The sequence below is a fragment of the Haliotis asinina genome, chromosome 8, assembly GCF_037392515.1.
Source record: "Haliotis asinina isolate JCU_RB_2024 chromosome 8, JCU_Hal_asi_v2, whole genome shotgun sequence".
NCBI classification, from domain to species: domain Eukaryota; kingdom Metazoa; phylum Mollusca; class Gastropoda; order Lepetellida; family Haliotidae; genus Haliotis; species Haliotis asinina.
In genome coordinates, this window is record NC_090287.1 from 21,415,893 (window position 1) to 21,438,125 (window position 22,233).

The 22,233-nt window shown below is 41.0% G+C and overlaps 1 protein-coding gene across 1 annotated transcript; it reads right to left on the reverse strand.

Moving 5' to 3' along the window:
• Positions 1-50: 50 nt before the first annotated feature.
• LOC137294821 (solute carrier organic anion transporter family member 4C1-like) lies at positions 51-19,640 on the reverse strand. Its single transcript, XM_067825940.1, has 13 exons — positions 19,487-19,640; positions 17,909-17,979; positions 13,777-14,099; positions 13,146-13,367; positions 8,683-8,788; positions 7,561-7,682; positions 7,034-7,146; positions 6,177-6,315; positions 5,721-5,916; positions 5,085-5,232; positions 4,709-4,893; positions 2,442-2,506; positions 51-1,772 (listed from the first exon to the last, which is right to left on the reverse strand). The coding sequence occupies exons 1-13, from the start codon at positions 19,487-19,489 to the stop codon at positions 1,462-1,464; spliced, it is 2,004 nt and encodes a 667-aa protein (XP_067682041.1). The 5' UTR covers positions 19,490-19,640; the 3' UTR covers positions 51-1,461.
• Positions 19,641-22,233: the final 2,593 nt, after the last annotated feature.

A 22,233-nucleotide genomic window follows, 5' to 3' on the forward strand; every position in this document is an offset into this window, starting at 1 on the left:
TTGTAAATTTTTAAAAAATTGGAAAGTAACGGTGAAAGGAAGATATACAAAGGATGGCAACATCTTTATTCTGTTATTAATGCGACGTTTCGGTATTGTTTCTGATTACCTGATATGAAATTGCAGAATCGGAAATAAACTAGCTACTACATCGTGAATGTATTTTGTCGATACGTTTTCAGTACCTATTGCTTAAAAACAGATGTCATGTCAAAATAACAACACCATTACAAACATGCAAACTTTTTCACAGCCGTATTTTAGGCTGCATAAGAAAAGTTCGGTAAGCTAACTGGACTTCTTAGTTGTCAAAGGGAGACTACTCTCTAAAACTTATGGACCCAATTTAATGTTCCCGTACATCACATATGATGCCAAGAAAGGAATACCCAAACTGCATAAAAAAAACAAACAAACCGAACTCGACAAAACCACAACGGTGTCGTATAACGAACCCCTCTATGTCTATATCAGTGATGTATTTGTTAGAACTCCAAGGTGTCCGTTGCTGACTGTGTAAAGACTCATATTTGGTTAGTAATATCCATCTTAGATATTTACTGATGGTATACTGGCTCATGTGGCTTAGACGTTTTGATCCCCTGTTGATCATTCTCACTTTTGTTCATTATGAACATCTTTATACCGGTGTTTACCACTTTGGCAAAAAACCAACGAGAGATCATACTAGTATGTCCACATGCTGGCTGCAGACCGGAAGAATATTTGTTTATTTAGTGCCGATTACGCACCAATTACTGTTCAGTTAAGTTTCCGTTCATGGGTTTTCGTTTGTCAGTTTGTTGTTTAACGCCGAACAATACTCCCGCTATATAATGGCGTTCTGTAATTAGTCGATTCTTGACTAGACAGCCCTGTGATCAACAACGTGATCATCAATATACCCAGTGGGGACACGATGACAGTTGTTAACCATGTCGGCGAGCGTGACCAATTGATTCCGTTAATCACCTTTCACGACGGTCATTGGTTGCCGAAGACCATTTCTAACCAGTGCCGTCACTGGTTGTTCTTGGGTAGCTAGTATCCAAATGTGGCCCTTTGGTTTCAAGGACACCCTTCTCTGCTATCTTGAGAGTGGTTTTCGTAATAAGTCGGTCTTTCTACAATGTCTATTGAACCTAAGCTGCAAAGCAGTTTATTTGCTAGATAGCCATCACAGGACAGACAAATGAAAACCTACCACTTATACTATAACTGCTCAACTGCTTTTGACAACATCGTAATAATGAAATGCTTTTGGTATGTTCGTAAAAATAGACCAAGCTCTCGTTTGTGTACATCTCCAGAGTCATTTTGCAGTCATTTCCTCAGTATGTGTGTTATTGATAGGTACTATACATACTTGAACTCAGCATCTTTGTATTGTTTACAATCCATCAATATCGCAGAAGGTACCACAATAACGTTCGAATTTGTTTGTATTGAACAATGATTCTGTCATTCTGGTGAACTTTCCTTAGCATCACTCTTCACTGCTCCGTTTTGTTTCTCGTCACAACTACCAGCATCGTTCATCTCGTTACTCTCCTTGTTAGCCATCTTCTTCTTTTTCTTCCACAGGTTGACAAGTGATGCGAGGAACATGAAGATGCAAGCGATGATACCGACGCTGAGCCACATGACGGCGATGCCCACAGCTAAAGCTTCCTTGTTGTAAAGCTGACAGAACTGGGCTCCCTCCGTCCCTCCCCACAGCTCACAAGCCGAGTCGACCACCACGCCCACTACCACAGATGCGGGGATGCTTCCTAAAAGTATAGACAAGCTAACATCAGGTGACTTTTTTTCACTAAAGTCCTCCTTTAAACGGTTAATGTTTGAACGGAAATAAATCCGGAAATAAATCCCTTAAAATAGTTAACACCCGATTCTGTCATACGACTAGAGTTAATCTTTCAGATCATGTTTTCACGGCTTGGCGTCCTGTACCGTCTTTGTAGTTGTTTACACTTAGAAACAAGAATGTTACGACGTAAATATTAATAAAAGGTAATCGTAATACTTGCAGAAAATTGTAATCATCATTGATGTAAATTCTCAATGCCGCAATGCCAATGCCGCTGTCGCAATGGTCCTAGATCTTATACCTGACTCGCGGAAGTCCACTGTAGGCAGTGTAGCAGCAGTTTCTATTGTGTTCGGGAGTAATAAACAGAATACTAAACTTGCTTCCGTGAAATACCATTTTTTATTAGACTCGTGAAAGATTTAACATCAAACTAGCTTTCGCACGTTTGATACCAAATCATTAACTCCTTTAATAAAAACGGTATTACACGGGAGGTCGTTTAGTATCTCCTATGTATGTGATTGTTATTAAATCGCCAGACGGCCTCTGTGTCAGTTAATATCATTATTTCAGTGTCCGACAAATATACAAAAATCAGCATAAAAGACCTTTCTTTAAAAAACTTTACCTATCACTGCCATTAATATCATTTTTATGCTCAGTGCAAATGCCTGGAGATCTTGTTCCACACATCTGTGCAATAAGAAACAAAACCAGATTTCAGATAACTGCGTTATAACCATTGACTAGAATGTCAAACATTAACTATTTATCATCCAAAACTTTGTTCCACGGGAGATATTGCTTTTGTGAGATCAGACGATATCTCCTAGGAAATATCATTTTGACAGTAGATTTTGCACAATGCTATGACGTCACGAAGTTGATGACATGGCGATGCAATGACATCGCTGGACTGCAAATCTAATGGCAGTGCTGTGTGCAGAGATGTACATTTTTCATTGAAAACTAATGAAGAATGATTTGGATGATAAATACAATCTCACGCTCGTGTCTACTGATATCAATTATATCAACACTTGATGATAGAGGTAAAAATATCCTTGGCAAGCCTCCGATATTTGTTACTTTATCAACTCGTGTTGATATATTTGATATCAATAGACACTTGGGTGAGATTCTCTATATATTACAACAAAGGAACACATCTCATGTTAAGCCATCGCGTTATGTGACATAACGTTACATTTCGATCATATCTTTAACAATAAAGCGCCCCTGACATGTATTTCATAGGTTAACTCTGTACACATGAGAATCGCGGATAAAATACATATAATGCACACAATTATTAACAAGACAACGAACTATGGCAACAGTAACGACAGTGTCCTTAGTTACAAAAACTACAGAAAAAAGACAGGACTGCACCTAAGTGTACTTAGCTACAACCACCAGAGAAGAGAGACACGACTGCACCTAAGTGTACTTAGCTACATACACTAGAGAGGTAAGTGACTATGTAACGTCACATCGGCAATATTTCAACCATATCGCGACGAGAATGCGTTTGATATTGAAATGAAACACCAGTGAAGAAGAGACAGGACTCCACCTAAGTGCACTTAAATACACTAGAAAAGGGGAGACTGGACTGCACTTAAGTGTACTTAGCTACAAACAGTAGAGAAGAGGAGAGAGGACTGCACCTAAGTGTACTTAGCTACAACCACCAGAGAAGAGAGACACGACTGCACCTAAGTGTACTTAGCTACATACACTAGAGAGGTAAGTGACTACGTAACGTCACATCGGCAATATTTCAACCATATCGCGACGAGAATGCGTTTGATATTGAAATGAAACACCAGTGAAGAAGAGACAGGACTCCACCTAAGTGCACTTAAATACACTAGAAAAGGGGAGACTGGACTGCACTTGAGTGTATTTAGCTACAAACAGTAGAGAAGAGGAGAGAGGACTGCACCTAAGTGTACTTAGTTATACACACTAGAAAAGAGGACATAGGACTGCAGATAAGCGTACTTAGCTGAAACAACCGAGGAAGATTGACACAGGACTACACCTAAGGGTACTTAATTACAAATACTGGAGACGAGGAGCACGGACTGCACCTAAGTGCACTTAATCACATACAGTAGAGAAGAGGAGATAGGACTGCTCTAACGTGTACTTGGTTCCAGACACTGGAAAAGAGAGAGAGAAGATGGCTTCAACCCAAGTGTACTTTGTTACATACACTAGAGACGAGGGACACGACTGCACCCTAGTGTACTTTGTTACATACACTAGAGACGAGATACACGACTGCACCCAAGTGTACTTTGTTACATACACTAGAGACGAGGGACACAGGAGTGCATCTAAGTATACCTAGTTGCAGACGCAAGAGAAGAGGGAGACAAGATCTAAGTGTAGTTAGTTACAGACACTAGAAAAAGGACAACACCTAAGCGTAGTTAGTTATATACACAAGAGAAGAGGGAGACAAGATCTAAGTGTAGTTAGTTACAGACACTAGAAAAAGGATAACACCTAAGCGTAGTTAGTTATATACACAAGAGAAGAGGGAGACAAGATCTAAGTGTAGTTAGTTACAGACACTAGAAAAAGGATAACACCTAAGCGTAGTTAGTTATATACACAAGAGAAGAGGGAGACAGGGTTGCACATAGATGTGCTTAGTTACAGACACTAAAGAAGAGGAGACAGGGCTGGGCCTAGGTGTATTGCTCCAACCCAAGTGTACTTGCATACACTAAAGATGTGGGAGAGAAGAGTGTTCCAACCAGTCTGTACTCAGTTTCATGTAGATGAAAAAACCAAAACTAGCAAAGGTTAGATTACAGCTACCCAGGCAGCTAACCTGTTTGCTTAATGATACACGAGATAGAAGCAGGCTGTTGCACATACCTGAGTGTTGTAAAAGAAGAGAAAGTGGCGCAAGTGATGATGAGGATGTAGACCAAGAACAAGCATGGCATGGCGAGGTACACTTGCCAGCAATCGGTGGTACATTTACCAGCAGTGGCGGTGGCCAGAGCATCTGTCACAGTTGTGTTGAGACCAGCTGCTATACAGCTGCAGTTGGTGTAAGTCTGTGAAACAGGATCGCCTCTACAGCAGCTTCCCGGGATGTAAAACGACAACTCAAACATCTCTACACAACTACATATTCCATGATAAGATTTAGAGACATATCGCCTCACAACTTCCTAATACAGGATACTTCTGACCACTTACTCAACAACACATTTGCACGCAAGCACATAACTAAAAATGTTCCTACCATCACATGTCCATCGCTGCTGCTGTCCAGACAACCTGCGTGGCAAGGGGAGAAGTAGACAAGGCCGTCGCTGCTACAGACAGGACTGAACGCCTGACCTTCACACTGGCACTGACCTTGACAAGACGCCAGGAAGCCTGAGACATCGCTGGAACGGGAGCGTCAAATGACACGAGCAGTACCTACCTTACTACAACTGAATTAATGCTGTCAGACTAAACGTGTCACACGATGAAACTGACTGATCAAAACCTTTAAGCTAGTAGTGTCGGTTTAGTTAGCACCAAGAAAGGGAACGGAAGGAAACACTCAGAAATGAGAGAAGTCATGCTATTTCACGATTTGAGATATCTAGAATTAAGTATGTGTCAGTTTTAAGACAAATACCCCACTGCAGATGTTGACCGTTTCGTAGGGGAATGTTAAATTAGCAAAGAGAAAGGCAGTATCACCTCATTGAGATCAACGGTCCTGTCTTTACTGATTCGCTGTGAGTTTAAGTGCGAGCGTGTTGCACTTGCAACACAATGATAAACATCCCTGTGATTGCTTCAAGTTACTTCAGATAATGCAATGTTCAACCAGACCATATGTGAACAACAAATCCTCTGTCCCCTCCTTCTTTACTGAACCTACCTGTCTCCAGGATAGGGCAGATCAAGACCAATCATCTGGATATCAGGACAAGCAGCAAAGAGGCAGAGGCCTAACACCGTGGCCAGCAAGAACAGTCCCGTGACCATTTTTTCCATCCCCAGCAAGTCGAGCTTGAACCACTTTATCAGCAACCCTGCTAGAACGTAACCGACTGACCCAACGATGGCCTTTGTACCTGTTTATAAGAGACACATTTATGGTCATTGAAAGTGTTGCTGTTTTATGCCCACCGACGTGACTGAATTAACAGGATCATCAGAGCTCAACTCACGCCCATATCCAGAAGAATCTCTCACACATAGACATTTACCCCTCGCTCATAAAAAACAAAACAAATAAAAATAAATAAAAAAAAAAGAAAAAAAAAGAAAAAACCCACTCACACGTTCTTCTACCCACTCACTCCCTCTGGGATTCACTAGGAATTTGTCTTACCTACAATATATCCGATTGTTTCATAGTCCATACCATATTCATGGTTTATAAATTTGAAGGCAAACATTGCCATCCCGTTCACTGCCACGCCCTCTATAGCTCCGGCCACACTGATGAACATGAATTCCAAATCGAATATCTGAAATGATACCACAGTCTTATCCAACACATGTTACATTTGTTTGTTTTAGCGTTACAATCGTCTGTATTTCACCTACCCGTGAAGATCCCTGTTCGATTTATCTTCAGCAACCCGAGCTTGACTTAAGGCCATAATAGCTGGATCAGGCGGCCAGGCTCGCTGACTTGGTTGACATATGTCATCATGTTGCAATTGCTTAGATCGATTCTCATGCTGTTGATCACTGGGATGTCTGGACCAGATGGATTATTTACACACCACTGCCATATATAAGGAATACTGCTGAGTGCGGCTTTAAACAACAAACACAATATTCCCAATTGTGCAGATCGATGCTCCTGCTGTTGATCACTGGATTGTGCTGTCCACACTCGATTATTTACTGCAATATTGCTGAGTGCGGCGTAAAACTCAATTCACTCACTCACTACGACTGTCGTACCTCCTGTAACACAGACCCTAATACTGTAACACAGACCCTAAGACAACTAGAGTCTCCTCTAATGACAGATATGAGTTGCTGAAGACTAACTTTAACTGGAATCTTCACGGGTCAGATTGGGTTAGTAAGCTGTATATTAATTGTATTAATCACTGGAATATTGTTTTGAATATGCAGTAGTCAGTAAATGCCACGAAGGAGATCTGACACAAGATATGCCATTCGAACTCTTGAACACGAAATGCATCTGTACCAGTCTATGGGTGTACTTACAAGTTTAAAGAATGCCTTGAAAAAGTCGGTGACAGCTTTCTTCAGATAGGACAACAGGTTTTTAGGAACCTTCTCCTGAGCATTCTTTTCCAGTTCCTCTCGATGAGGACTATCTGAAATGTTAAAACATCAACACTGTGTCATCTCTGTCAGTAAACAGACAGCGGGTAACCTTGTGGTAACAGCGTTCGCTGTTTCGTAACAGATTCGACCCGGGTTGGATTCCCCAGATGGGTACAATGTGTGAAGCCAATTTCAGGCGTCCCTTCCGTGATATTGTTGAAATATTGATAAAAGCGGCGTAAAACCTCGCTCGCTCACTGTCAGACTCGTTGGCTTGGTGGACACATGTCATCGTATCCCAGTTGCGTGGATGATACTCATGTTGTTGATCACTGAATACTACTATTAACCCATGGCACCTTATCCCACTTGCGTAGATCGATGCTCATGCTGTTGATCACTGGGCACTGCTATAAACTCACTCGCCCACTCACTACAAATTAACATGTACAGATATGACTCACTGGAGAAGTATTTCGGAAATCCCGAAATGGGGATAGAGATGACGACGATGATGATCCCGGTGACGATGTATCCGATCCACCAAGCTCCCACCCAGCGTTGGTCCTGGGCGTCAAACGGCAAGCTGTGACAATGAGAAACGAAAGAAAATAGATTTGTGATGAAACTTTCCAGAGTATCGACAGCTGTAACCTTTATTATACGTTACGTATCTGTGAAACTTCTGAAAAAAGCACTTAGTATATTTCTGTGTGTTTGGGTAGCCCAGCGGTGAACGCTTGTACTCGCCTCTCCAAAGGGTTCAAGGTGCGGTTGAACGATCAACCTTATCGCCACGCCAGTCGTGGTCTAAATTAAGGTATGGGAGTTACGATCACCTTAGCGTTAAAATGCTTTGCCACAACGGCACTCTGGTTACAACAATTAGTGGACATTTATATTGTTCCCGCATTGAAGTTGTTTGAATAAGACTAAAAGTGACGTGCCTTCTAACAAAACAGTATTCCAACAAATTTCACAAACTACGCACGTCTGTACATGTATTCACTATAACTAACTGTTATGTGGAGTAGCTTCGGTTGAGTAGCCCGGTGGTTAAAAGCGTTTGATCGTCACAGAGCAAGCAGCCCGGTTTCAATTCCCGACGTTCATACAATGTGTAGAGCATATTTCAGTTCGCCTTGATATCTCCTGAAATTGCTGAAAGGCCGTGAACCTCTGTCATTGTTTGTGACATTAAAGAAGAACGATCAAAGAAACAAGATGTCACGAGGTCACCTGGTGGGAATTACTTTAAATAAGTAAGCTCCTTGCATCGATGTGGCGTTCACTTCCTCAAATACAACTGCACAAAGTTCCCAAAATTATGTGAAGCACACAGTCGGGCGGTTCACTTACCTTATACGTTCCTGCGCGATTAGAAAAATCACTATAGTTAATACCAGCATGTAGTATACTTCCAACATTTTCAAAATGCCATGTGACAAACAGATTATTACTTTCATGTGGTTTTAGTAAATATATTTGATTTTCTGGCAAGGCAACCTAATATGCTAGAAAGACACGTTGAAATGGTATGTCTGTAGAAACCTGTTCGCGTACTGTTGATGATTAACTTCACCCACCTATCTGTATCCACTCTGTCAAAGTCCACATACAGGTATTGGATAATGTGCCCACCGACCAGGGCACTCAAAGCTGCACCAATGACTCCCACGGTGTTTAGAGCTCCTACAAACGGAAATAGTTTACAATATACAAACACAAGTAAGGGCCTATTTTTCAATTATCTGAAACATGTAGCCGTTTAAAAGCAAAATATTAAAATACAATTCTTTGCGTAGTAGAGGGGGTAATCTGTCGTACAGACCCTGAAGTATATATAGAAGAAAGCCCACGCAAGTCTAGAAAATGTGGCAAGTCTAGATTTCCTTAACTTCAGGAAATGAAGAAAGTTTCAGGGCTCCATTTCATTATATTATTTTTTTTCACTATGAACGTTTTTTCTGTAAAATATGTTCATTTCAGAGATTAGCTGTTAGTCTATAGAGGGGGCCACTATACGATTCCGACATTATAACTGTGAAGGCCGGATATTTTGTCTCTGGCCCTTGCACTAGTAACCCAATATCCCTCTCTTTACCAAATATCTGATAAGGTTTGGGGGCTCAAGGCACTGGTGCCATGGGTCCCATAGCAACTGTTTTTTCAGCCAATCCCCAGGGGGTATATTGTCGCGTGACAGGGGCGAGCGGGAGCGTGGGACCCCCAACCTCGAAATCTTCCTCTTTCTGCCTGTACTGTCTAGGTGACAACAAGCCCTCTGGATTGTGTTTTAGGTAAGAGTTCCGGTTTACCTCCAAATTGCTACTACTGGTAAACACATATAAGATGATCCACGACCTGACAAATGACCCCAATTTGCATACTTGGGAACGCCCCACAGAACGATCCACTTGAAACAAAGAGGGAGACAAGTTGTCTGATAAATGTCGAGAAGTTCATTTTCCCCGTGCGTTTCACGCATGAATTGTTATAGCACACTCGATTTGGGAACAGGTATAATCCCAACGAATTGAATCAACACAATATACTGAGCAAATATGTTTGGGACCATCGATCCATTTCTCGAAGCAAATGACAATTTCCTGGGTTTTTTTTAAAACAAAATTGTTGAATATCTAAAATGCTTGTCAATGCCCCACTCATCTATTTGTCTTCGTCTTATCTAAAGGTTAGCGTGGAATATCAGTATCTTATGCCTGAAATTGCAGTCTTATCATTCGAAGGAATATGCAGTGTTGATTTCATGTCACGGTCAGCATGTATTGCACGTGCATAATCGTCAAGCTACCTGTAGCAGCCAAGTGTACTCGCCCAATTCGTTGTACCGCCTCTCTTGTCAAAAATGCGTTTAGTGCGCAGGGTCATCTAATATGTGTCTAGCAGTAGGTCTTCTGTATTAGTTTCCAATGTATAGTCATGCAGTTAGCAGAGACCATATAATAGTAATCTATTATATGGTCTCTGCTGTTAGCAAGAAAAGTACTTGTGAGCAGTTTTCAAATTAATATATTATTATTTAATTCTGATAAATCAAAATTTAACACAAGTGTTGTGGTCACTGCTAAGGTGTTCATGCTAAGGTTAATGCTTACTCCTTCATCAGGTGATTGAGAAAGGGGATACAGAGGTGTATTTATATGTACAGGTAAAACAATAACAAAGTAACAAGTGGAATGAGTTAACGAAAGCTGGAAGCCAGTATGAACAAGCACTGATAGGAAGCCGATAGTTATGATAACAATGATGGAAGCCAATGGTAATGCATTACAGTTGATTGGATATGTTTACATAACACAGATACGGGGTAAGGACGATGTACATGATTGGGGATAAGGATGGAAGCCAATGGTGATACATTACGCATGATAGGATGATGTACATAGCACATGATAGGGGGTGAGCATGTTTACATGAGGGTTGATGATGTACAAACACAAGTAGGTAAGGATGTACCCGGGTAGACTGTTGTTGTTGTTGTTGGTAGATAGTATCCTAGTGTCCTCCCATCGAATTGAGTGTCCAAATGGGAGGACACTAGGATACTATCTACCAACAACAACAACTGGCGCCAAAGGAAACTGCAAGAGGCCATCGAGATCCGGAGACAGAAACCAGCCATCAACCGCGACCAAGGAGTGTACCTACCAAGTGCCTGGGACTTATTGATAAATTAATCTCATCTATCTGTGTACATTCTATCTATGTAATTCATGTATAGCCAGTCTACCCGAGTACATCCTTACCTACTTGTGTTTGTACATCATCAACCCTCATGTAAACATGCTCACCCCCTATCGTGTGCTATGTACATCATCCTATCATGCATAATGTATCACCATTGGCTTCCATCCTTATCCCCAATCATGTACATCGTCCTTACCCCGTATCTGTGTTATGTAAACATATCCAATCAACTGTAATGCATTACCATTGGCTTCCATCATTGTTATCATAACTATCGGCTTCCTATCAGTGCTTGTTCATACTGGCTTCCAGCTTTCGTTAACTCATTCCACTTGTTACTTTGTTATTGTTTTACCTGTACATATAAATACACCTCTGTATCCCCTTTCTCAATCACCTGATGAAGGAGTAAGCATTAACTCCGAAACGTTGTGTTCTCACATAAAGAAGTTGATATCCATAAAAATCTTCATTCTTAATAATATGATGTTTAAGAAATACAGTTCGTTCTACCACCATGTATAGTGTAATAAAGCACCCTTTCGCCCTGAACTATTCGCCACTATACATGGTGGTAGAAGGAACTGTATTAATTTTCTTTTCTAAGATGCCGTATTCAATAACTCCTAAGCCTAATTTCGATTAATCTATGGCAGAAAACAAACGACGGTGTCTGTGACCTAAATTAAGAATCCTCGCACAGGGCTAACTGACGCGCTGTTCTTTTGACGTGTCAGCCCCCCTTCGTTAAGACAAAGTTTACTAGAAAAACAAATGATGAACAGTTTGATGATGGTTTATATTCGGGTTAAATATCTTCTCTAGATGATTTTAATTACATCCGTGATTCTCTTAAACCATACAAGGCAATATGACCGCCTCATTTCTACTACCAACGAAAGTTTAGATCAGTACATTCAGAGGAAGCTGACAAGTCAAGCGACATTCCACGATTGCATTATGGGAATGTAAACATTGCCAACATTACCGTGTCTCTGTAAGATTTTGAGTCGAACAATGCGACATTTTATCCGTCGGAAAACATAAACGTAGTGTTTCCACAGTAATGTTGGCTGTGTGGTGCAACTGTAAACCAAGAAACGGGATGCGACGAAGCAGTTTACTGTGGGAAACTGTACGAGGCGATGGCAACTGACATCCATCGTGACGTTGGTTACATTGTGACATAATGCAAAAAAGTTCGATTACGAGGGGGCAGATTGGAATGGCGTAGCGTCGTCAACACATTGTGACGTAATGCAAAAAGTGCACATTATCGTCTGATAAAGTATTGTCGGCGCCTTTGATCTTTCGCAATCATAGAAATCATATTATATGACCAATAATACACCTGCAAATTGTAGCAATATAAATAATGTAATATCCATTTATTACATCTTATTATTTTATTAATTACAATTAGGTGTTCTTCATGGGTAACCACTAGTGGCTTACCTACTGGGTATATCGACATGCTGTCGGAGCTAGCCTCGTATGGACCAGTTCGATCATCCAAGAGGTAGTCATACCCCATCACCCTTAGCCGCGTACTTTGTACAGGCCAGGTGTCCTGTCGTGGTTATTGTGACGTACAAATTAAAACCGGTTTATAAATATCACAAATGTGTTCGGCATACACATTGCCCCACTTTGTGCATATATGTGTATACTTTTATCCTCCCCGTTGGTCCTGCGCATGTGACTTTCACCCCACCTCACGTGGGGATCCTGTGTACATACTTTATATCACTCTGTGTAACTGTTTTGGGTAAGAGCTCTTTCTGCCTGTACTGTCTAGGTGACAACAAGCCCTCTGGATTGTGTTTTAGGTTTCACCTGGACTGTGCAGTCAGAATTTGCAAATCCGAGCCACGCCTTTTGTTCTAATACATGTTATTACTGTCCTTTTGAGTTGTGTCATCTTTGACTGGAGGAGTTAGCGCAGTAGGCACACTTGCCCATCCCTTTTCATCGTGAGACGTAATTGTTACGCAATCGGAGCAAACCAGGTCTTACATAAAGATATGCACATATAAACTGATTTACCTTTCGCAAATGTTGATAATGTTAAGCTATTTAGCCTTCGTATTTTCATTGATAAGGTGTTTAAGAAATAATGTAAATAATGTAAATGCAGTATGTTAAATTTAAATGAATTGTGCTTGTGGCACAGTATGCAGGTTCATTTATACTTTATCAATGTTGAAGTGTTGGCCTCGTGGCCATCTATGGGGAATAAATGATGACGACGATGATGATGATGATAATTGACACAGCTGAGATCTGTATATCATACTTGTCACAGCTTTATCGTGTTTTATGTGTAGGACAGGCTCACCTATAAGAATTGCTGCCATGGCAACCGACGCATTATTGTCAATATAGGCGAATCCCAGGGTGAAGATGGGCGAACTGCCGATACCCGCCAGTATGTTACCCAAAAGCATGATCGAAAAGTAGGCCATATGACCTTCACCTTCCGCTGCTTGAACAGAAGTGTGATTGGAGGGAGAGGAAACGTTGGTCGGGCAGATGGGTACCGCATCCGTTGTGTTCATTACTGAAAACAACAAAGAAGAATTCTAGTGGATAGAACGTCGTGCTAACATAGCTAATAGTGTCGATCCTGGTAATGATTACCGTTTGAAAAGACCTTTAGGGATCTCAACGGACATCTTAAATAACAACAAAACTATTTCAATTACACCAATAAAGATGCGCAAAGAAAACCTCGTTTGAAATAGACAAGTATTATCATCAGGATCCGTTGAGATGGGTGCACCTTGTACTCGGAGTAAGAGCTGATTGAGGGGGGATATCAGGATTGGATACATATTGCACCACCATGACAAGGAGATCAAATCGCTTATATACACTGCCCATCTAAGAAGCAAATTCCATTGAGGCTCATCAGTCATCACTTGCCTCGTTAAATGACACAGATGTAAATGAAAGGGTCGTGCACTCACGATGACTGGGGGCCTGATAAGGTTCTAGCAGATAATGTGGCAGAGAATTGAGTGCCAGACCAACACCAAACAGAAACGTGGAGAAGGCTAACGCCTTGGCCTTGTTGTACTTGCTGCCGATGTAGCTGACGAAGGCTATGGCGCAGGTGCTGCTGAGGCTGTTGGCTGTGCCTAGCGTCGCCATGACGGTACTCCGCAGGTGGAACTGTTTCTCGACCTGTTCCAGGGATGTTGCTCCCCATCCAGATGCAAACCCCATGGTTAGATATACGAGGATAACGCATACCATGAAACTACTCAGAGTGTTGAACCATTGCAGAAACCTGGAATCAAATACACCAACGTGTTGTACATGGAAATAATCAAGCATTTAGGGTAGGGGAAATATACTATCTCCAAAAAGAAACGCACAAGCGAGTTGTATTTTTAAAAATCTATTAATTACCTAATATTGTGCTCAAACAATCGTCAAAATATGTAGCAAAAGTGTTTATAGCATGATTTTACACAATTGCACAAGTAAACAATCGATTTTATCTGAAACTTTCTTACAAGATTTTGAAGGGTATCGCCACAACGCAACAGAAATCCCCTTCCAGTTGAAATTGTGCAGCAAAGAGCATTCACTGTCTGGCAATAACGGCAATAAAACATCCAGATTACTTTCAGAAACTTTCCTTCGTTTTGAAGGAGGTTCAAGGTCAAATTACTACACCTGACTTGACTCTGCGACAAGGAACATTGCCATTGAAAAAATGTATGCCGGAAATTACCAGTCTTATGTTGCCCGACGTCTGAATAATAGTCTGAGCAAAATATTATGGCTTGCAGCTGATTGCAACCAAACAGGTATAACAAATGACTGCAGACCAAGTTCGATACATCCGGGTACTAGAGTTGCGTGATTGTACCGCCACGGATGACAGCATTGAAGCCAGGGTGCCTTGACTTCAGAGGATATCCGGTCAACCTGTATGGGACAGTTTGAAAGAGATTGGTCTGAGAGCCAGGAAACCCGACGTCGGGGTCGTTCCACGTCGCACCATCGCGCTCAACGTCTCTACAGTTGTCCATTTGGTGGTATCCTTCTTATAAACTGGTGTCAAATTACAAGCACCAAGGTCTACTTGTGGATAAGTTATACATGTTTGAAATACAACTTTTTCGCAACAGATTTCTCGTCTGTCCGTTTCCTTCTTTCTTTCCTTTTTTGATAGTATAGTTTCAATATCGTTTCCTTCATCCGTTCATTCATGATTGGATAAGGGAGCGCTTGCTTTGATTGTTTGTTATTCAATACTGCAATCAGCGGTATTAAACATTCCAGCTACATGGCGACTTTGGACCAGACATTCCAGAGATCAACAGAATGAGCATCGATCTACTCATTTGTGATACCGTGGCATGTGTCAACCAAGTCAGCAAGTCTGACCACCCAATCCCGTCAGTTGCCTCTTACATCAAGCATGGGTTGCTGAAGGCCAGACCTAACCTGAAACTTGACGGATAGCATATAAGGAGGACCGCTGGCAGACAGTATTTGTTAAAGTACATCCAGTGTCTTTTACTCCTTTTTGCATGTTTTTTTCCCTGGTAATCGTGCTCTTTTTGTGTGATTTGGCTGGTAAATTTAGACAGATACCTGGACAGATCAAATGATTTGGTTCTGGTTTACTGTAAATCACCTCGTTGTCTGGGATGGGTTACTGAAGATTAAGTCTAACCCAAATTTTCACTGGCTCCCTCAGCTGATATATATATATGACAGGTGGTTGAGCAGCAACCAGACCAGGGACACAGGTATAGGTCACATCATTTTTGGCTATTCACTACTTATAGACTTGACTTGTATTGTTCCAATGTTTAATTGTTTACAGGGATTCCAAAGAATCATGATGTCATGTGAGCATTTGCAACAACTAATGTAAAAATGACGTCATCCACTGATATATTTTGCGCTGTTCGGGAAGCTGCACGTTCTTACACTATCTCAGAAAGACAGCTGTAAGAAGAACTATTCGTACATGTGCCTCTGAAAGGCCAAGAGTTTTGTATATTTAAAGGGGCACTGATGCGGAGCGAATAATGTTTCTCGCCAACGGTCTAATTACGAAATCAAACCGCAAATTGGTCAGCGCCCGCGCCTTCGACCGTGACGGACAAAGGAACTGGGCTCCTGTCCATATTAGCAGAATTTCTTCACCTAAACAGTCGGGAGGCCGGATGCCCATCATATGCCATTTCTTTAAAAATATCCATGGTATTCCTTGTTTGATCGTAACCAAATATCCCAGCAGTGTAGTTCTTTTCGGATGCTTGGATGGTATAGTTACTGATCCAATTTGATCCTATTTCAGTGTTTTTAACCTGATATTTAATCATGTTACATGAAAATATGATGTCTACAGGCACGTAGCCATTTGTTTCAGTACGGAAGATTGCAAAGCTTTATATTTAGGTAATTCTGAGTGTTGGTTCAGCTGTGATAGCAAATATCTTACGAAAATTTTGGTAGCTATGGTAGCTACAATGGTTTATTATTTATGATAATAAAAACACATAGTTGATTTATTTGAATTCGTAAACAAAAAACGATGACTTTGCCTTTGGTAGAGAAATCTGAACATTTTCTTACGTAAAAAACCCTTATTTCACCTATTTACCCAAGTACACAGCAAATGCCCGTGTGTATTCCTTATGTAACGAAATTCCGTTGGTATCCTCAAAACAGTTTCGGCCCAATAGTGTTTTCAGGCTGCATGCGACACAGAGATTACATCTTCCTTGCTGTAACTCGCGTTTGATGGTGTAAACCTACGCGTGTTATTTGTCATCATTCTCTTTATGGTCAATTCATGAATTTATAACAGGTATAATTAGTAGTAACACAACTTCGGTTACTCAACAAAGGTTCCCATTTGGCATTTCTCCTGTCTTTAGTAAATACATTATAAATTAAGGTCTGTAATGGCAAATGTATTGTATGTTATGTAATATGTGCATGTAAGTGATGCAAGAGGGTTTATCAACTAAGTTACAAAAACAAACATCGATCAAAGGATTAACCGATAACTAACTGATTGATTAATTACTTTTATCTTTTAGCGGATTTGTCAAAAGGCAGTGTGTGTAGATGACTACACCCTGTCGTAAAGTGTAAGTGCAAAAACAACATCCTCCCTTCAAAGAATTAACCACCCTTGCGTTGATTGATTGATTGCTCATTATTGGTTAACTAAATTACTTAGAATAGTGGACATCATACAATTAGTTGCCAGGTGTGCTATCTTGGGAGACCAATCAGAGGTTTATCTGGTTTTCACCAACGAAAGACGTGAAACGATGTGTTACTTTTTCGCAAATGAGACAGTTGTAAGACACGCGACACAGAGCAGGATTACTTACCAGCTGCAGATGAATGGAATACGATTTCTTTTACGTGGATATTGATGGATACATTCCTGAACAAGGTAGTAGCCTGACATCGTTGCTATAAAATTAGTCTGTTTTACATTCATTTTTTTGCATTTTGTTTTAATTTATTTGTTGTAGCATTCAGCAGAATCTGTATGACAGAAAAAAACACACTAGATCGCGTATGTGTGTGAAATAGGATCCACATTGGCATTCTATACAATGTATAAATGTTGCTGTTATGTTAGAAATTTACTATGAGTATAAGCAGATCGTGTGTTCTTTTATTAATTTTCAGAATCATACAAGTATGACAATAAACTAACTAGGGTTATGAGACAAAATATAGAGACGTTTTCCGTCCTAATAGTTTTTTACCATTTCTGCCACGGGCAGATGATTAACCTTCAAAGTGTTTCATTTGTTTTCATAATACATTTGGAATGAAGTAAAAATGACTTCACCTCAGTTGATCTGTCTATAATTAAACTATCAATTGCGCTCACGGACTGCGCAGCAGACGTCACGAACCAGTCACGAATTCTGGGATATCATCCGGGTACTCACGGGAGAAAAACAATAACAAAAGTTTACACCAGTCCACGGAAATTGCTCCGCATCAGTGCCCCTTTAAGCACACTCCGTGGTGTGTTTGCTAACTTGCTGTTTTATATGCCGAATTCTGATCTGTATCGTAAGTTGTACCCGTACACGTTACCTGGGTTTAAAGCGCCCCCAGCCGAACTGCGTTACTCCATCCCCTTCCTTCTTGCATTCCTTATCATCGCCCTGTAAACAGACCAAACACCTTGTGCCGAAATTTATATGAAAACAAGTGATTAGTCGACATAGGTACAATGGCCTACGTTCATAACGAACATGCTTCTAACGAGCATACGGATATCAGTAACTATTCCTTTTGGTCTCTTGCTTTCAACAACATGGCGGCGAGGCTAGCAATTCTCGAAACGTTCGTAGCCCTACGAACTTCTTAAGCCCATTCTTAACACATAGACTACGATCAAAGTTAAGAATTCTTAGGGTTACGAACGTTTCGAGAATAGCTAGCCTCGCCGCCATGTTGTTGAAAGCAACAGAAAGCCAGTTTCATTGATGGCGGTAGAGGACAACTCTGACACTCAATAGAAAGCTCTCAAATATGCTAGTATTAATGATGGAAATAGTTATATCTAAAAGACCAGCTGCAAGGAATGTCCTACGGTGATGTGTAATGATATCCTGTTTAAATAGTTCGACGTATAAGACTAGTGCCATTTTGGGAAAAGAAGCCCATATAAACTTTTAAGAGCATTTTTTAGTAAAAGTCGGGAACATGACTTTTTAGCATAATTTAGGTATGCTGAATCCAATGAATGCTGTTCCCAAGCGAATATTTGACCTTTTAACCCCCTAATTTGCATAAGAAAAATGTCTTACTTTCGCTACATCCCCAAACAATGCATAAGGTAACCATTAACACTTCAGATCGGTATTGCTGTTGTAAAAGTTGCATACGTCTACAAAAATAACGCAAGCCGTTCAATGTATACTGTTATAGAAACAGTTCATTCCAAATCGCTATCCATATATGCTCTGGCGCCGAAGCAACAAACATTGAATAACGTGCTGACTGAGAGTCCTACCATAAAGTGCTGACCAATCGACGGACTATAAAGTGCTGACTAAGGGACCGATTATAAAGTGCTGACCAGGGGACCGATTATAAAGTGCTAACCAGGGGACCGATGATAAAGTGCTGACTAAGGGACCGATTATAAAGTGCTAACCAGGGGACCGATTATAAAATGCTGACTAAGGGACCGATTATAAAGTGCTAACCACGGGACCGATTATAAAGTGCTGACTAAGGGACCGATTATAAAGTGCTAACCACGGGACCGATTATAAAGTGCTGACTAAGGGACCGATTATAAAGTGCTAACCAGGGGACCGATGATAAAGTGCTGACTTAGGGACCGATTATAAAGTGCTGACCAACGGACCGATTTTAAAGTGCTGACTAAGGGACTGACTATAGCATGGTGACCAGGAGATAGACTTTAAAGTGCTGACTGAGCGACCGATTATAAAGTGCTGACGTAGCTCCCGACTATAAAGTGCTGACTTGGGACCGACGTTTTTGTGCACACCATCAATATATATTTCTCACATTTTACGGCCAAAGTGAGTTTCTTGTGAAACACAATGTAAAATGAAAGGTTTGTACCCTAATTACAGAAGTAACATTGAATTAAAAAGGCATAGTGTCTGAGAAAGTAAAATGGTCAAGACTTACCATTTTGCACTATGGAAATAGAAGACAGTATTTCTTCTCTGGTCGTCAGTTAAACCTTTATTCACAGAGTGGCATTACAAAAACATAGTACCCTCCGAAAAGTGTACTCAGTGACGAGGGTGACAGCGGACAGCAGTAAATTTTATACAGAAGCACCTGTAGGTCAGAAATAGGGTCAGCACGTGATTGTTTACAGGGATGATAACCCAGGATTTGGATGTCGTGAAGACAGTGTGTGTTTGTGCTGTGGGTCGCTGGTTACCTAGAAACGTAGACAGTGTCACCAAATAAGACGTCCACTATTTGGTCACATGGGATGTCGAAATGTCACGGGTTCTTAAGGTTAACTGAAAGTTGTGCTCTACATTGAACTGTTCTAATTCTTTATTCCATATCGTAGGTATAAAGAACTGTACAGAAATCGAATGTTTTGTCCGTCATTTTAGCTATAATCATATAGTAAAAATGCCTTAATTAACTTACATTACAAATCCTTAAATGCGGTCAGGAGGAAATATGCCTAGCGATACTTAATTGTGAGCAAGGGGTTCCTTTCAAGAAGCAGCCTTTACGAAGGTTAAACTTAACTCCCATTCTTTAACATTCCACTGTGTGATCTTAGTGACTTACGATAATCTTGAGTTCATGAAAGGAGGCTCAGGTTTGAAAGGTGTGCATTTGGGCGAAGTGTTTTGAGGGTGGACAATGCTTGAGTGATTACACAGATGTGATCAGTTTGATCAAGGGAAACTAGTTTTATCCCTTTTTTAGGACTAGTGAGTGAGGTGGGGGAGTCACGTCAAAACATCCAATACACAACACAATCCTACTGATTGGGTTCCGTTCTATTGCGCAACTTCGCAAACCAGTCCAGAGTTTTGAGAACAACTCATTCAACTGGATATATGAATACTATTCAGCATTGTTTGACACATCTAATCACATACATCTACATCTAATGTATACTGCAACATTACACTCCTTCTTATTCTTGCAAACACGTCGTGCAGCGTGCCCTGTCGTACAGCGTGCCCCGACAAACGTCCAAATCTGGTTATCGTGGGAATCTCAAAACGAGGCTGGGCAGCTAGAATACACTTAATGGGCGCCAAAATCACATACCAGGAGCAACCAATTGGCCAGGTGAATTGTGAATCATTGTAGGACAACTTCAAACAGCGGCAGTCTGTGACGTCCTAGTTCAGGTCATGCCGCCTAAACCTCGCCATAAAAATACAGAAGTTTAGATTAAAATTCCTCAGTAACTACGATTTTCACAGGAAACAAACCAAGGAAATGAAGTATAACTGTAGCTGTTTGTAGTGTCTCTTTTCACGTTCACACCAGAAAATTCGGACTGGCTGAAAAGTAGATCAATGAATGAATCGGTTTGTGAGATTCATGTTTCTGTTTCTGTTTTCTTATCAATAATAATAATAACTATCTACTGATGTGATTTCACAACACGGTTTGTAACTGAAGATGACCAGGCAATAAACGCCCACGTACCCTAACAGTGGATGTTTAGGGACACTCATCCAGACGCCTGCTTACCCTTTGTAAGTGAATTAAGTTTTACGCCGCATTTAGCTCCAGTCCAGCTATATAGTGGCGGTATGTAAATGATCGAATCTGGACCAGACAATCCAGTGATCATCAGTATGAGCATCGAACTACACAACTGGGATACGATGACGTGTCAGCCAAGTCAGCAAGCCTGAGAACCCGATCCCGTTAGTCGCCTCTTACGACAAACATTCCAACCCGTGTCTTCACAGATGCACGTGTTATTTCATTTTCATTATCAAGCAGAGCAGAACTAATGACTCCATTACGGCCCACAAGTGGAAATATCTGTTGGAGCTGGCACCCGGCAGTTGATTCTCTTGAAGGTACCAGGCACCCTTTATCATCCACTCATTTGTCTGCTCTAGAGGTGATTGTTATCAGACCGCAGTTATCCAGCTCGAATGTTACAGGCTGGGGGGTAAAAAACAATGTGTACCAGTGTCCATGAAGGTGCTGCATTACCTATATAGGGTTCCCATCACGAACACAATGCCGTAGTATCTAGGCTACGGACATCTTAGAACAGGCAGACACAAGGTACAGACCCAGATGACAGTCCCTAGGCTATCAAGGAGGACCTGATAAGAACAGTATCGTTTTACATATCTTTCTCAGAAACTGTATGAATTGGATTTTAATAATTATTTACAAAATATTATTGATTCTGGCGTATTTAGTCACAGATAGTTCGGGTTTAAGAATGATCGGACGGGTCCAAACCCAAAGTGGCCATGTAAACACGTCGTTGCGAATGAGTGAGTGAGTTTGGTTTTACGTTTTTGTTCTAGCTATATCACGACGGGGACCTCCAGAACTGGGCTTCAAACATTGTGCTCATGTGGGGAATCGAACTCGGGTTTTCAGCATGACGAGCAAATGCTTTAAACATAGGCTACCCAACCGCCCCATGCAAATCTTGGGTTCCTTTCACGAATCAACCTTTATTAAGGTTAACCTTAACTCCCATTCTTTAACATTTCGCTAAGGTCACCGTAGTGACTTACGATCACCTTAGTGCTTCGTGATAGGGGCCCCTGAAGCACAATGAGTGACATGTGCCAAAATGTAATTTGAGTTTTAGAAAGCGGCAAAAAATGAGTAAGATACTGAAGGCAGCGACATTTTGCGGCAGATCTGCAATGTAAAACAGACAATTAACTTTAACAGGCCTTATTGTC